Raw genomic sequence first — 14314 nt, forward strand, 5'->3', positions numbered from 1 at the left:
TGAAAGGAAAAAAAAGTTGCATAATAGAATTTTTTTCTTTCTTTCATGTTGAGTATAAATTCATGTAAGCTTTCTGGAAAGATATTTTGTAATACATATCAAAAGCCTTAAAATGTTGCATACCTTTGACTCAACAACAACAGCAACAAAGTCTGAAGGAAATTGGAAAAAGATGTCATTGTAGTTCTGCTTAAGCAATTAAAATAATAGAAATAACCTACTATGCTAGTAATAAGAGAGATTTCAATAAATTATAGTATGCTCATACAATAGGATTCCATACCCACATTTAAAAGAATATATTGTAATATGCATGAACAAAAAAGTTGCTCATGCTATATTAAATGAAAAAAACAAGTTAGAAAGCAATACGTAGGGCAATTCAATCACTGTAAAAAGAACAACATATATGCATAAAAAAAGATTGGGAGATGTATATCATCAAATTATCTTTGTAAGTTTATATGGATTGTACTTTCTGTTTTGTTTTTAAGTTTGGGTGTAGATGGTTTAGTGATATGTCACAGACTTTAGATCTTATTGCCTGGCAAAATTTCAGTGTTCACAGCCTACTATGAGTGAGCAGTGTCCTAAATCAGTTAAAAAAGTTTATAAAACCAATTAGAAGGCAGAGCAGAATTTTTCAACAGGACGGGGTAATGTAAACAGATAAAGTATGTTGCTTATACAGCTCAGTATTTTAATTCCGAAATGTCTACTTCTTGACAAACATAGATACTAACAGAAACACAGTTGATTATATGACTGTTTCCCTGGATTAGATTTCTGCCCCATATGTGCCTGGGTCCATGCAGATGTCAATGGCTGAGTTTTTGCAAATGGGGTTTCTAAGGAAGCGCCTCTGAGTGGACTCAACCTCCAATCCTAATGCTTAACAGTTTGCGTCACTCGATGACACCTTACAGGACGGACTACATGCTACCAAACAGTGGTATTTTATCCCTCTGAAATGCAAAGTCTGTCTCCCAGTTTCAGTGCCCCTTAGAGAGAGACATATTTCACAAATGCATGTGTCCTTGGAAAAGCATCCCCACACCCTTGCGATCCTCGAAGAGGATTTTCAAGGCACTTGCTTAGTTCCTGTCTCTCCACTCCCTTCAGATAGGTAGGTTCGCCTTTCGAATTTGGTCTTTTGGTCTAGAGTTCTTTCACTCTCATCGATCATTTTCTACTAACCTTAGGGCCAATGCACTCCCGGGGGGGTTCCAAACCTAGCACCTCGAGTTCTCTGGAAGCGTCCACCGGCCGCCCACGTGGAGGGGGAGCCCACGGCCCTTTCTTGTTTAAAAGCTTAATATCCGAGAGAACCAGGAAACGGTAAAAACGTGAACCGCTCTACCCCTGAGTTTCGGTGGTTTCCGGGACGCTCTTTCTTTCTTCTCGTTGGAAAGTTGGAGGACCAGCGAGGGGTTGTTTGAGGAGCCGGCGGGCGGGCCCGCGGGCTGAGGATTTCGCTTCCTCCGCCTATTTGGTGCTGGGAGGCGGGCGTAGGGTCGTGGTCCGCGCCGCCGCCGTCTCGCTGGGCCCCGCCGGCTCACGTGACCGACGCAGGCTCTGGAGCCGTCGGGCGGCACTGAGGAGGCAGCAGCTGCGGAATCGGCGACCAGAGCTGGCGGAGTAGCTGGCGGACGAGCGACCGGCCGGCTGCCCTTTCCGACAGCTACGGCGGAGGAGAAAAATGGCGGAGGCCTCAGCGGCCGGGGCGGGCTCGGGAGCTGCTGTCGCCGCGCACCGGTTTTTCTGCCACTTTTGCAAGGGCGAGGTTAGCCCCAAACTACCGGTAAGAGCTGGAGATATCCTTCTGAGTTCAGATACCTGCTGGGATTCCTCCTCCGGATATTCCGGAACTAAGTCTTAGGCTTCCTGCACAGCCCTGATTCGGTTCCCTCGACCTCCGTGCCAGAATGCCTGCTGCTCGCGGTCTTCGATCGCTGGCCCGTATTTCGCCCTGTGCTGCTCTTCCTGCTCCTTATTCCTCTTTACCTGACCCCCTCTGTCTTTTTGTTTTCCTTAGCAAGTTCTCTGACTTTACCACATTTATTCTTTACCCTAATTTTTTTGCACCCTTATTCATCTTGTCTCCTTCCTACGATGACCTCTCTTTATACCCCCCTCGCCCCGATTCTCTTTCCGTTCTTGGCTTCTCTTCTTCCTCTGTTTCCTTTTCCACTTTCAGCAGCTTCCTCCTCCGCCCTTCCTAGCCCCCTTCCCTCCCCCCCCTTTTCCTCCGTGAACTTGAATAGCGGATTCCTGAGGATCACCCCTATTCGATTGTCTCATAGGGAAAGAAATAAGAAAGCACGGAAAGCGAAGGGGTGGGGATGTGGGGCGGCGGCAGTGGGACTGGAAAGTATCCGTAGGGAAAAGAGGGCGATTTTGCTTTTCATTGGTTTCCAGGGGTTTTGTGAAAGCAAAACCAGCAGTGTCCTAATGACTTGCAGACTGCCTGTGCCTTCCTATCTCTCTGGGACAAAACTGCTGTAAGGAAGGAGGCAGGACATAATGTTCTAACTTGGTTTATTTTGCTAGTGATGTTGTCCGTGTCACCTTCCTTAAGAAGAAAAGATTTAGGACAGAATTTTGGGTACGGCATCCTTTGAAGTAAAATTGATTTCACCAGTTTCTGCCGGTCTCCTAGAGAGGCAATTCACTGGTTGTGAGGAAAATGTTTCTGTAGCATGCTAATAAGCCCGAACACCTCATAGCAGAAGCTCTTTGGGATTGGGTTATAGCTGCTCTAGGAGACCCACCAAGGCCAGTGTTAGTTGCTTTCCATTGAAGTGTCCAGGTTTAGTCTTAAGGATGGGTAGCTACAAAGCAACCCCCAAACTTTGAACCACCGCAATGTTGTGTACTGTCAAGTAAGACCGACTCATGGCTGACACCCCAGTGGGGTTTCAGAGGCAGCAGATCGTAAGGGAGGAGATTGCCCATCTTTTTCCCAGTGGAGCAGCTAGTGGATTCTATTTGCCTTTGGCACTATGCCTTATCTCTGAGTCACCAGAGGTCCTTAACCACTGCCATGTTGTGTGTACGGTAGAGTTGGAAGTGACCCATAACTGACCCTGCAGCGTGTTTTCAGAGGCTGTTAATCTTATGGAAAGAGATTGCCTATCCTTTTCCCTGAAGCAGCTCAAGAATTCCAACCACGTGCTATTAGGATTGCAGTGCAGTTTATTGCTACTAGGCCTGTATGAGGCTGTAAATCCTTTTGGGAGGAGACTGCCTGTCTTACTCCAGCAGAGCAGCTGGTGGCTGTGAACTGCTGACATTCTGCTTAGCATCATTCCGTGTAATGTGCTATACCACCAGATGTTCTTGCTTAATTTACTTCTATATTTGTATTATCTCACATACAGTTTAAGAAAAAGCTTAACCAAAATGTATCTGCATGTTTTTTTTTGTTGTGCAAACACAAATGGAGTCCGGTGAATAAGCATCCAGATTATATATTCTTTTTATTGAAGAGCATACTCTTTTGAGCTTTCCCCAGCATTTTCTTTTCAGCCTGCCTACTCCCAACGTCATCGTCATAATTTCATCTACATGCTATTTAGTTTTGGTTTCTGATTTGGCTGTGTGGGTGTGTTTTTGGTTTATTTTAGTGCTGGAAAAAGCCAGTGCGCCCCCCAGCAGACTCCTGAGCCTCCAGAACTCTCCTGGTACAGAGGGAGGCTGACTATAACCAGTGGGTGTGCTCGGTGACATGCCATTGAATGTGATGTGTTATGGAACATTACAACCTTCAGTTCTTCAGATTTTTTAAGTCATTCCTGGTCATTATTTTCAAGAATAAGAAAACAGTCTAATTCCCCAACTCATATAATTTCTTTTTTACCACCTGAAATCTTCACTTCAAAATGTTCTTGGATAAGTTGAAAGATTTTTTTTCAGTCTTTGAAAACTGAAGGAGAGGTTTTGGTCTTTTCAGAATTTTATCATCTTCATTGTCCTATTTATAAATTGAAGCCCCATGTGACTAAATATAACTGAATACTTTCTGTAAGGCTCTGTACTGAATGTCTTAGAGGTAGTATGGGAAGATACATAGTCTTTTTCCTTATAGATTCACAATCATCTTGGAAAGACAAGACAAACAGAAAAATAACCTAAGGCGAATGACTCATCTCATTGCTATCTATCTGGAACTGCCTGACCTTTAAGCAGGTTTTTGGAGGCTATTAATTGCCCTAGAAGAGATTGTTCATCTTTTTCTTAAGGAGAATCACAGTGGATAATATATGTGAAAGGAGCAGGTGGGGCAAAGACTATGTTTGGCCTTTTATATCTGGTTTCTGAAAATTGACTGAGCAATGTAATAGGTTATAGTAAGGGCTACACAGGCCTCTTATCTGGCACCCGATGTAACTTAAAGAAGGGAGAAGACATAATACAGTAATGCATATTCGTTAAGGTCCCAATGACTAAATGACTCTGGATCTTGGGACTCCTATTTTTGGTGGCCACATGTAAGAATGAGGTATGTCCCTGGAGACAGTGGAAGCCTGTAGTATAGTGGGTCTGTTCAAATGACTTTCCTAGGCCCTTGCCCTTGACTTTGCCACAGAGCTGGGCAGGATAGTGCAAGTAGTATGTTAGTGTATCCATGAGAGTATTGGTTAGTTTCGCTGTTCCACCAGGTTTAAATTGTGTAGGTTTGGTGGTAGAAATTTGGTTATCCCACTACCAGTAAGGAAGAAGCAGCAGAGAATGTTGCGTGTGTCCTTTGAAGCCAGAGATTCTTGCTCATACCAGGGCTTACAGACAGAAGCAGAAGCTGCAAGGGAAAACCGGAGACTTAACATGAGACAGAGCTGACCTGGGACTAATGCCCCACGGAGCCAGTTTGGTGAAGGACTGGGGCAGTGGTTGAAAGGATGGAGAACATGGTAATACCATAATGGCAGGACTAAGAGAGCTTTGTTACACTTGTCTAAAGCCTCAAGGCAGAGGGACCTGAGAGCATGCTTCAGAAGCTGTCCTGACTGAGAAATTGTATCCTGTTGCCAATCTGAGTTGTAATCTGTTAACTTCCCTGTTAAACCCTATAATTGAGAGTATGGTTCTGTGAGATCTGTGGTTTTCGGCCCAGTGCAGCAATGGGATTGGTGCCGCAATTAGTTGTAATAGGGGAGCATAAGGGACATGTCTAATCTGATGGGAATTGGTTTTGTGTTGTGGATGCTATTGATGGAGGCAGATCCTCTTATGGAGTTAGTCGAGGTCAATCTTGGCCATCCTCATTCTGCCCTTGCTCTTTTTTTACAAAGCCTTATGCTGGGACCTCTCTTAAACATTGCTTGATGTCTCTTTGCTTTTATCCTTTTCTTTTATTACAATAAATAGATAATTGTTTGTTATGGTTGTTGTGTGCCTTCGAGTCTGAACTGACCCATAGCTGACCCTCCACTGGTTTTTCACAGGCAGTAGATCACACAGGAGGAGATTGCCCATCTTTCTCCTGTGGAGCAGCTGGTGGATTCGAACTGTATGCCTTGGATGGTAGTGCAGCTTCTTCCAACCATAGATAATGTTATATGTTCTGACTTGTTTAACTCCAGAGCGAAACACTGCTAGTCATGTACATCCATGCAGTTGTTGCCACCTATATTTGAGCTCACTCTTGTATCCACTTTGTCAGTCCATTGAGTTGAAGTTCATCTTTATAATGGATCCTGTTATTTTACTAAGCATCATGTCCTTTTCTGGGGACCAGCCACCTGATAACATGTCTAACGTGTGTGACACAAACATCTCCCCATCCTTGCATCTAAGGAGCATTCTGGCTGTACTTCTAACACAGAATTTTTGTTCTTCTGGTTGTGTATTTCATTCTGGTTTTCTGTTTTGTCCATTATATGCCAACACCAACGATACAGGTAATACTTTTATCAGTATAGGTAATAGTATTTCTCCTATGGAACTCTGGTCTTGCAGTGCCAGAAGAACTTGGCTTCTAACTGAAAAGTTGATAATTCAGACCTACCAACTGTTCTGCCAGAGAAAAATGTGGCTATCTCCTTCTGCAAATCTTTGCAGCCTTAGAAACCTTCGGGGCTAGTTCCGCTCTGTCCTGTGGGACTGCCGTGACACCATAGCTGTGGGTTAATAGTTTCTATGAGTTTTGTGAACCATTCCAGAGACTTAAGCCAACAGGGGCAGGCAGTACTAAATTGATTTATGACTCAGATCTAGGTGACTGTATAATAGAGAAAGACAGTTGATTAAAAAATGATAGGGCCCTTCTAACTTGTGACCTAGACTCAGGGACTAAAGAAAGAGAAAGGTATATAGTTGATCTGACAGTGTGTGGGGTGTCGTACACACTGCTGAACCCATAGCTGCTTCCTGGTGACTTGCTTTCAGGAGCCAGCGTTGTTTTGACTCAGGATAGCAGGGGATATGGTCTGGTATAACTTTGGATAGTTAGGATCTGAGAATATTTGTTGAAGTATGAAAAGTAAGATATTCGGAAAGGTGAAGCCTGGATTCATTTCTAGGTAGGAATTGAATTCCTACTGATCTTTGCCATGAAGTTGGTGTTTAGTGGAGTTTGCTCACCTTGCCCTTTTTATAGGACAGTTTGTAGTTAAGACCTTACAACACACTCCTCAGGTGATTGCTATAGATCCCCAGGTGAGTCTTATCACTTAAGCACTGTACTAAAATTTAAGTTCTAGTTGAATATCTGGGATCAAAGGCTAGATTTTCAGCAAGGAAGTTGAACTGAATGGACTGATTTGAAGCTTTGTTGTAGCATCATCCTTGCAGAGAGATTTAGTAGCATTAATGAGGTCAGGGAAGTTGTGACAGGAAATATGGATTTAAATTAAATTTTAAAGGATGAGTAGAATGCCAATTACAGAGAGTAGTGTAGACTTTGAGGTAGAAAAAGGCAGAGTAAGTTGAGGAAAAGGGAGAAGTAATTTTATAAATCATTGTTAATATTTTTTAGGAACAAGGTGCAAAGAGGCCCAAACTTTTGATTTCTTAACCAGTGAATTTCATCATGTCTTATGGCTATTTCTGAGTTTTAACTTAGACATATTTGTTATTGCTATGTGCCGTTGAGTTCCCTGAGACTCATTGCGACCCTATGTACAATAGCTCTGAACTCTGCTCTATCCTGAGACAGTCTCTCTGTCTCTGACACACCTACCCGCATTACCCAAGTTGCTGTGTCAGTCCATCTCATCTGAGGTTTTCTCTCCTGTGCTGCCTTTCACTCTTCCAAGCATGATGTTCTCTAGGAACTTAGCCCTCCTGGCCACATGCCCAAAGTATGTGAGATGGAGCTTCAAAATCCTTGCCTCCTGGGAGTAGCCTGGTTTCACCCTTTTCAGGATAAACCTGTTTGTTTTCTTGCCTGTCCATGGTAGGCGCAGTACTTTTTCCCCTAGCATCATAACTCAAAGGCACCTGTTCTTCTGTCATCTTTGGTCATAGTCCAGCTCTCTGATGCATAGCAAGTAATTGTGAAGACCATGGCCTGAATCAGATTTACCTTAGTCTCCAGACTGACATTGTTACTCTTCCACACTTTTGATAGGTCCTTGACATGACAGCAACTTTGCCCAGAGCATTTAATCTTTTGATTTCTTGACTGTTGGTGCCAAGAGTACTGATTGTGGAGTTGAGCAAACTGAAATGAATAACCTCAATCTCTTCTCCTTCTATCATAGTGCTGCTAGGGGGCTCACTGGTGAGAATCTTTGTTTTCTTGATACTGAGCATGATCCATACTGAAGACTGCAGTCCTTGACTTTCTGCAGTAAATCCTTCAGGTCCTCTTCACTTTCTGCGAGCAAGGCTGTGTCATCTGCATAATGCAGATTATTGATGAATCTTCCTCCAATCCTGATACCACATTCCTCCTCATGAAGTCCAGCCTCCCAAATGATCTGCTTCTGTTTTGCATATAGATTGAAAAGGAATGAAGACGCGACACATCTCTGACATACACTTTTCCTGATTTTGAATTATTCAGCGTTTCTGTTCTGAGGATTGCTTCCTGGTTCTAGTATAGGTATCACATGAGCACAGTCAAGTCTTCTGGGATTCCCATGCCCCTCAAGATTAATCACAGTTTGTTGTGATCCACGCAGTCAAATGCTCATGGTCAGTGAAACACAGATAGACATTTCTTTGGTATTCTTTGCTTTTAGCCAAGATCCATCTGATGTTGGTGATTATGTCTCTGGTGCTACAGCGTCTTTTAAACCTGGCTTTTATTTCTGATAGTTCTCTATCAATATACCATTCCAGTCATTTTGGATAATCTTCAGCAGGATTTTGCTTGTGTGTATCACAATATCAGATGATATTTGTTTATTTCCACTCTATTGGGTCACCCTTTTTTAGAATGGAAACAAATATGGATCTCTTCCAGTCAGTTGGCCAGGAAGTTATCCTTTAGATTTCTTGGTGCAACTTGGTGAGCATGTCCAGGGCTGCATCTGTCTGTTGCACTATGTCATTTGGGGTTCCATCAGTTCCTGGGGCCTTGTTCTTTGCTAACTCTGTCAGAACAGGTTGGACTTTTCCCTTCATCACCATTGTCTCTTGATGATGTTTCATGAAATTCTTCTGTAGTAGTGTTAAGGGTGATCAGATCAGTAACTGGTTCAGTACAGATCTGTCTCTGGTACTAAAAACCAACTCAAAATTGATCATTCAGTAGCATGGTTATTGTACACTCTATAGGAGAAAATGTCAATGTTTAAATTTTTTTTCTTTTTTAAATTTTTTTGTTTTATTATTTTTGTGTGTGTGTACCATCAAATCAGATCTTCCGGGTATGGGAGGAGATTGCCCCTCCTCCAGCAGAGCATCTGATGGATTCGAACTGCGTACCTCTGGGATTGCAGTGCAACTTCTTGTCACTAGGCCACCAGAGCTCCCTTTAGAGTTTGTCATTTTAATGAAATTTGAGGTTACTTTACAATACATATCCAGCATACTTTGTTGTTGTTAGGTGTTGTTGAATCGATTCTGACTCAAGATGACCTTGTGTACAACAGAAAGAAATTCTATATATCTTTACAATCTCTACCATGCTTTTGAGCCCATTGTTTCAGTCTATTTTAGTGAAGGTCTTCCTCTTTTTTGCTGACTTTCTTGGCATGAATTATGTGCTGTAATGGACAAATGTCATGAAGAACCTGGGTTTCTGTCCAAGGATAGCTAAACCCAGTTTTCCCATGGATGATTATTTTTTTTTCTGGCTGAATGCTTTTCAGCTCTTGGTGTGATAGTTTTTTTTTTTTTTAATTTTTTTTTTTACTTTATTACTTTTGTGTGAGTGTACCGTCAAATCAGATCTGACTGGTACAGGAGGAGATTGTCCCTCCTTCCCTGGCAAAGCATCTGGTGGATTCGAACCGTGCGCCTCTGGGATTGTAGTTGCAGCTCATTGCCACTAGGCCACCAGAGCTCCCCTCGGTGTGATAGTTGAATGATACAGCCCCTGTGTGTCCTGTCCCCTCAGAAGATTAGAAGTTGATTATGTATACACACTTTCAATGAGCTATAGATGAGTTTTCTTTACACACTCAGTGAAAAGGACCATTTCAAAGCTGTGTCCTTTCTTGTTGCTGTTGTCCAGCATGGCAGAACCATAATGGTGTTCAGTGGGACTAGGCTAAAAGGTTTCACACTAGTCCTTTGTGTCTCTTTTCCCCAGTCTTTAGGATATTATATTGCAGTTTTTGATGTATTTGGAGATGTTTACAGGCAATGATAGTTTACCTAAGGTTCAACCCTGAAATTATCCTTGTTATGTGCCGTCGAGTTGACTATGACTCATAGCAACCCTATGAACAGTGTCTCTAAACCTTGCTAACCTGTCTCTGACACATCTGACTCTTTTGTCACAGTCACTGTGACAATCCATTTCATTTGAGGTCTTCCTCTTTTTGAGTTAACCCTCCACTCTCCAAGGACTGTTTCCTCCAGACAGTATGTCCAAAGTATGTGAGATGGATCTTCAAAATCCTTGCTTCCAAGGAACAACCTGGCTTTGCTCTCTCTAGGACAGACCTGTTTGCTATTTTGGCAATACTTGGTATGTTCAGTTTTCTTCTCCAGCACCACAACTCAAAGGCATTGGTTCTTCTGTCACCCTTTGTCATTGTCTAGCTTTCAGATGCTGAGGGCCTGGATCAGATGCCCCTTAATCTCTAGATTGACAGCATTGCTCTTTAAGACTCTGGTGAGGTACTTGACAGCAGCTTTTCTTAATGCAACTTGTTTTATTATTTCTTTACTGCTTGTTCCAGGTGTTTTGATTGTGAATCTGAGCAAGATGAAGTCGTTGACAACCTCCGTCTTTTCTCCATTTATCCTTAGGTTTATTAAAGTATTTTTTAATAATTAAATTTAAATAATAATGTAAATTATTTTTTAGAAAAGTTTTTGTCAGTGCTCAGCTTTAATATCCGTGTTAATAGTTTAGGCTGTCACTTCTGGGTTTGAAATATGTGCAGGACTATGTAAGTCATATGTAGGTTGAATTTATTTGGTGAAAATAGCACTCCTTACTAATCATGTTGTAGCCAAGGTAGCTTGATGTATCTGACTTGGATCTTCCTGATAGAACATAAGACTCATTTAGAAAGAAGATATTAAGCACTAAGAGGAACTCATGAAGGGGATTTTTTTTTTCTTTCATTTTGGACCTCTAATTGCCATCTTTGAGTTTTGTAACCAGCCATTCTTGCCTGCCTATTCTGAGTTGTTCCTCTACCATTAATGTAAGTCACTGCATTTTAATGTTCCCATCTCATCTTTTGCTATTGTCTATATGATCCCATATAGATAGTTCTTAAGAGAGCATATTGTTTAAGGAAGACGTTATTTACTAATTAAGCAAAACTGTTTCGTTTTAAGAAGACTTCAGGGAATATTTTTGATTTATGCTTCAAGTGAAGGGGATTTTAAGATGAAGATGTATTTAATGGTCCTGATATTAAGGGGAACTCTGGTAGGCTTATAGGGAATTTTGCTGCTACCTCAAACATTGCTGCTGCTTAAAAGGGAGGAAGATGGGGTGGGGCCGTCTCTTCCTGTGTAGTTTACAGCCTTTGAAACCTTAGACACCACAAGCAACAAGCTTCAGTTTTGAGTTATCTGTTAGTTAGGTTTTTAAAGCATCTGCCTTATATAAGTCAATATTGACTTAGTAATTTCTCTTACTTGAGAAGACCGCCAAATGAAGATAATTTTAATAATATTGAAAAAAAATTCATTGCTATTAAATTGGAAGACTTATATCTAACACCTGCACTGGGTTTTGAGGATGTAAATTGCAGGAGAGGAGATTGCCCGTCTTTCTTTTTAAAAGCTGCTGTTGGATTTGAAGAACCATTGTGGAGGCATGGCTTTTGTAATTTCCCTACAGACTGCACTGACAGACCTTCCTTAAAATAATGTTTACTGTTGTTAAGTGCTGACTTGAGTATGACTCCTAGCAACCCTACCTATAAGTGACAGGTCTAAACCCTGTCCTGTCCTGCACCATCTGTATCATCAATGCAGACACTGAATCAGTCCATCTCATTGAGGATCTTCCTCTCCTTCACAGACCCTCTACTTTTCCAAGCATGATATCCCTTTCCAAGGAATACCCTTTCCTCATAACATGTCCAGAATATTTGAGATGAAATTTCTCCAACCTTCACTTCAAGGAGCACAGTGGTTGAACTTTCTCCAGGACACATCTCTTCTTTTGACCGTCAGTGAGGTATTTAGCAGTCTTCTCCAACACCAAAACAATGTTTACTGCGTATTAAATGTTTAATTTTATTTTTGTTTTCTCGTTTTTTTTCCTTTTTTAAAAATATTTTTTTAATTGTTATTGTAATGAAAGTTTACAGAAAAATTAGATTTCCTCTTTTAGACAGTTCTTTCCCTCACATATTTCAGTGCAATGTCCATTACTTCCCCTCTTAGTTCCTCCCGACTCTCTTGTCAGTCCTGTTTTATAACAGTGGCATTATGCAGTATTTCTCCTTTTGTGACTGAGTTATTTCACTCAACATAATGTCCTCGGTCACCCGTTTTGTATGATATTTCATGAGTTCATTGTTTTTTCAGTGCTGCAGAGTATTCCATTGTGTGACTATACCACAGCTTCTTTATCCATTTGTTGATGGGTAAATTTTTATTTTAAAGTAAGACTGTACAGTCTGAAGCCTCATGGCTTTGTATATTATGGATAAAATGGCATATGCAGTTTTTTGTTTTCAGGTGATAATATCACCAAAACAGAAAAAACCAAGATTAATGGAATGACTATGTTAAATTTAAGGATGACTGAGTTATATATGGAAGAGACAACTCCTGTCCCCTATTAGAAATCTTCTCCATGTATACACACCCAGTTTAAAGTCAAGGTCAAGTACTATTGCTTGTTGAAATTGAATCTGGTAATTCCCTTATTAAATTGTGAGATAAATCGTGTGCAGAGTAATTTACTTTTGGTTTTGATGGCAGGTGTTTTTTATGGGGATTGACAAAAAGCAAGTTGCTGTTGAGTGGATATAGTCACCTTATGTGTGTCGTGGTATAATCATGGTCCATAGGGCCTTATTTTTATCAGAAGTGGATTGCCTCTTCCTAGGTACCTTTGTATGAACACAAACCCCCAGCCTTACTGTTAGCAGCTGTGGGTGTTAATTGTTTTCACCACCTGAAGATTCCACAGCATTTAGGGTATTTCCCAAATTCAAACAAAAGACCAGTTTAATGAAGGACTGCCATTGTATTGTTCACCTCTGATTCTCTGTTTGAAAGAGCCTTCTTACTCTCTTCTCATTATGTCACTTGCTTTGATCAAATTAAGTGTTGTTATTAGCAGTATTACTTAGTTGGCTCTTCACCAGGTACTGGACAAGTTGTTACACTGTTTTTTGGTAATGACATTAATACAAGAATAGTTTCTAATTACCCCTTGACTAATTAAAAAGTAGCTCTCTTAAATACTTTATGACCCTTAAAAGTTTAAGTTCATGGACTTTGATTTTTAAATTGCATAGTTTAGAAAGATTGAAGAGAGGTGTTTAAATAATACTGGTAGAGTGGCTGGACTTGGAAGCAGTTTAGTGAATTGAACTGGGTTTGGGAGCTTTTTATTTTATTTTATTTATTTATTTTTTGTTTGTGTGTATGTACTGTCAAATTGGATCTGAGTGGTACAGGAGGAGATTGCCCCTCCTCCTGCAGAGCATCTGATGGATTTGAACAGCATACCTCTGGGATCGCAGTGCAGCTTCTTGCCAGCAGGCCATCAGAGCTTCTCAGGAGCTTTTAATAATTGTTGTTAGCTACCAGTGAGTCAGTTTGAATCATAGTGACCTTATGCACAACAGAATGAAACTCTCCCAGTCTTATACCATCCTCACAATGTCTTCTCTGCTCCATTTTTACAGTCACTGTGTGCATCCTGCCTCATTGATGGTCTTCCTCTTCTTCATGCTTTTCCAAGCATAATGTTCCTTAAACTCTGCTACTGATGACTTCACCCCAGATACTTCTTCATTATTTAGTGTATTGTATTCTGTCGATTCAGATCTGACGCATAGCTGCCCCTTCAGCGAATTTTCAAAGGCAGTAAATCACAAAACAGCAGATTACTAATCCTTTTCCTGCAGAGCAGCTGGTGAATTTGAGCCACATACCTTTGGGAAGGGTTGAGGGTTGTTGAAGGAGAGGAGGACCCTGGATCAGGTGGGCTGACACAGTGACTGCTGCAATTGGCTCGGGAAGTGTGAGGATGGTATAGGATAGAACAGGGTTCAGATCTTTTGTCCATAGGGTCACTATGAGTCATAATCAACTCTATGTTCCCTGACAACAACAACAACAGCCACCTTTGCATTGGTGAAGCAATTCCTTACAGTAAGGTAGCAGCCATATTTGTGGCTAACATTGAGAAGAATACGATTGTGCCTAACATTGAAAAGAATGGGAATCTCAGACTACTTAATTGTGTTCATGTGAAATGTAGACTAGGAAGCAGTTGTATGAACAGAGCAAGGAACACTGCATTGTTCAAAATCAGGAGAGTGTGTCAAGGCTGTGTCCTTTTTCCATATCTTTTCAATCTATGTACGTAACAGATCACTTAGGAGGCTGGACTTTTAAGAGGAGGAATGTGGCATCATGATTGGAGGAAAATTCAATAACCTACATTATGCAGGTGATGCCTTTGAGCTGTGGTGCTGGAGAAGAGTACTGAGAATACCATGGACTGCTAGGAAAACAAATAGATTTGTCCTGGAAAGGGTTAAACCGG

General features: G+C 41.3%; 1 protein-coding gene across 1 annotated transcript in view; it reads left to right on the forward strand.

Annotated features, from left to right (window-relative positions):
• Positions 1-1488: 1488 nt before the first annotated feature.
• Positions 1489-14314, forward strand: part of RNF115 (ring finger protein 115) — a gene marked incomplete at its 3' end in the record, with an annotated part of 108887 nt that continues 96061 nt past the window's right edge. The window contains exon 1 of the mRNA XM_006899539.1: positions 1489-1801. Within this exon, the coding sequence (XP_006899601.1) occupies positions 1700-1801 (102 nt within the window). The remainder of the gene's footprint in view (positions 1802-14314) is intronic.

Source organism: Elephantulus edwardii, unplaced genomic scaffold (assembly GCF_000299155.1).
Source record: "Elephantulus edwardii isolate Elephantulus edwardi_28Jun2011 unplaced genomic scaffold, EleEdw1.0 scaffold00260, whole genome shotgun sequence".
NCBI lineage: Eukaryota > Metazoa > Chordata > Mammalia > Macroscelidea > Macroscelididae > Elephantulus > Elephantulus edwardii.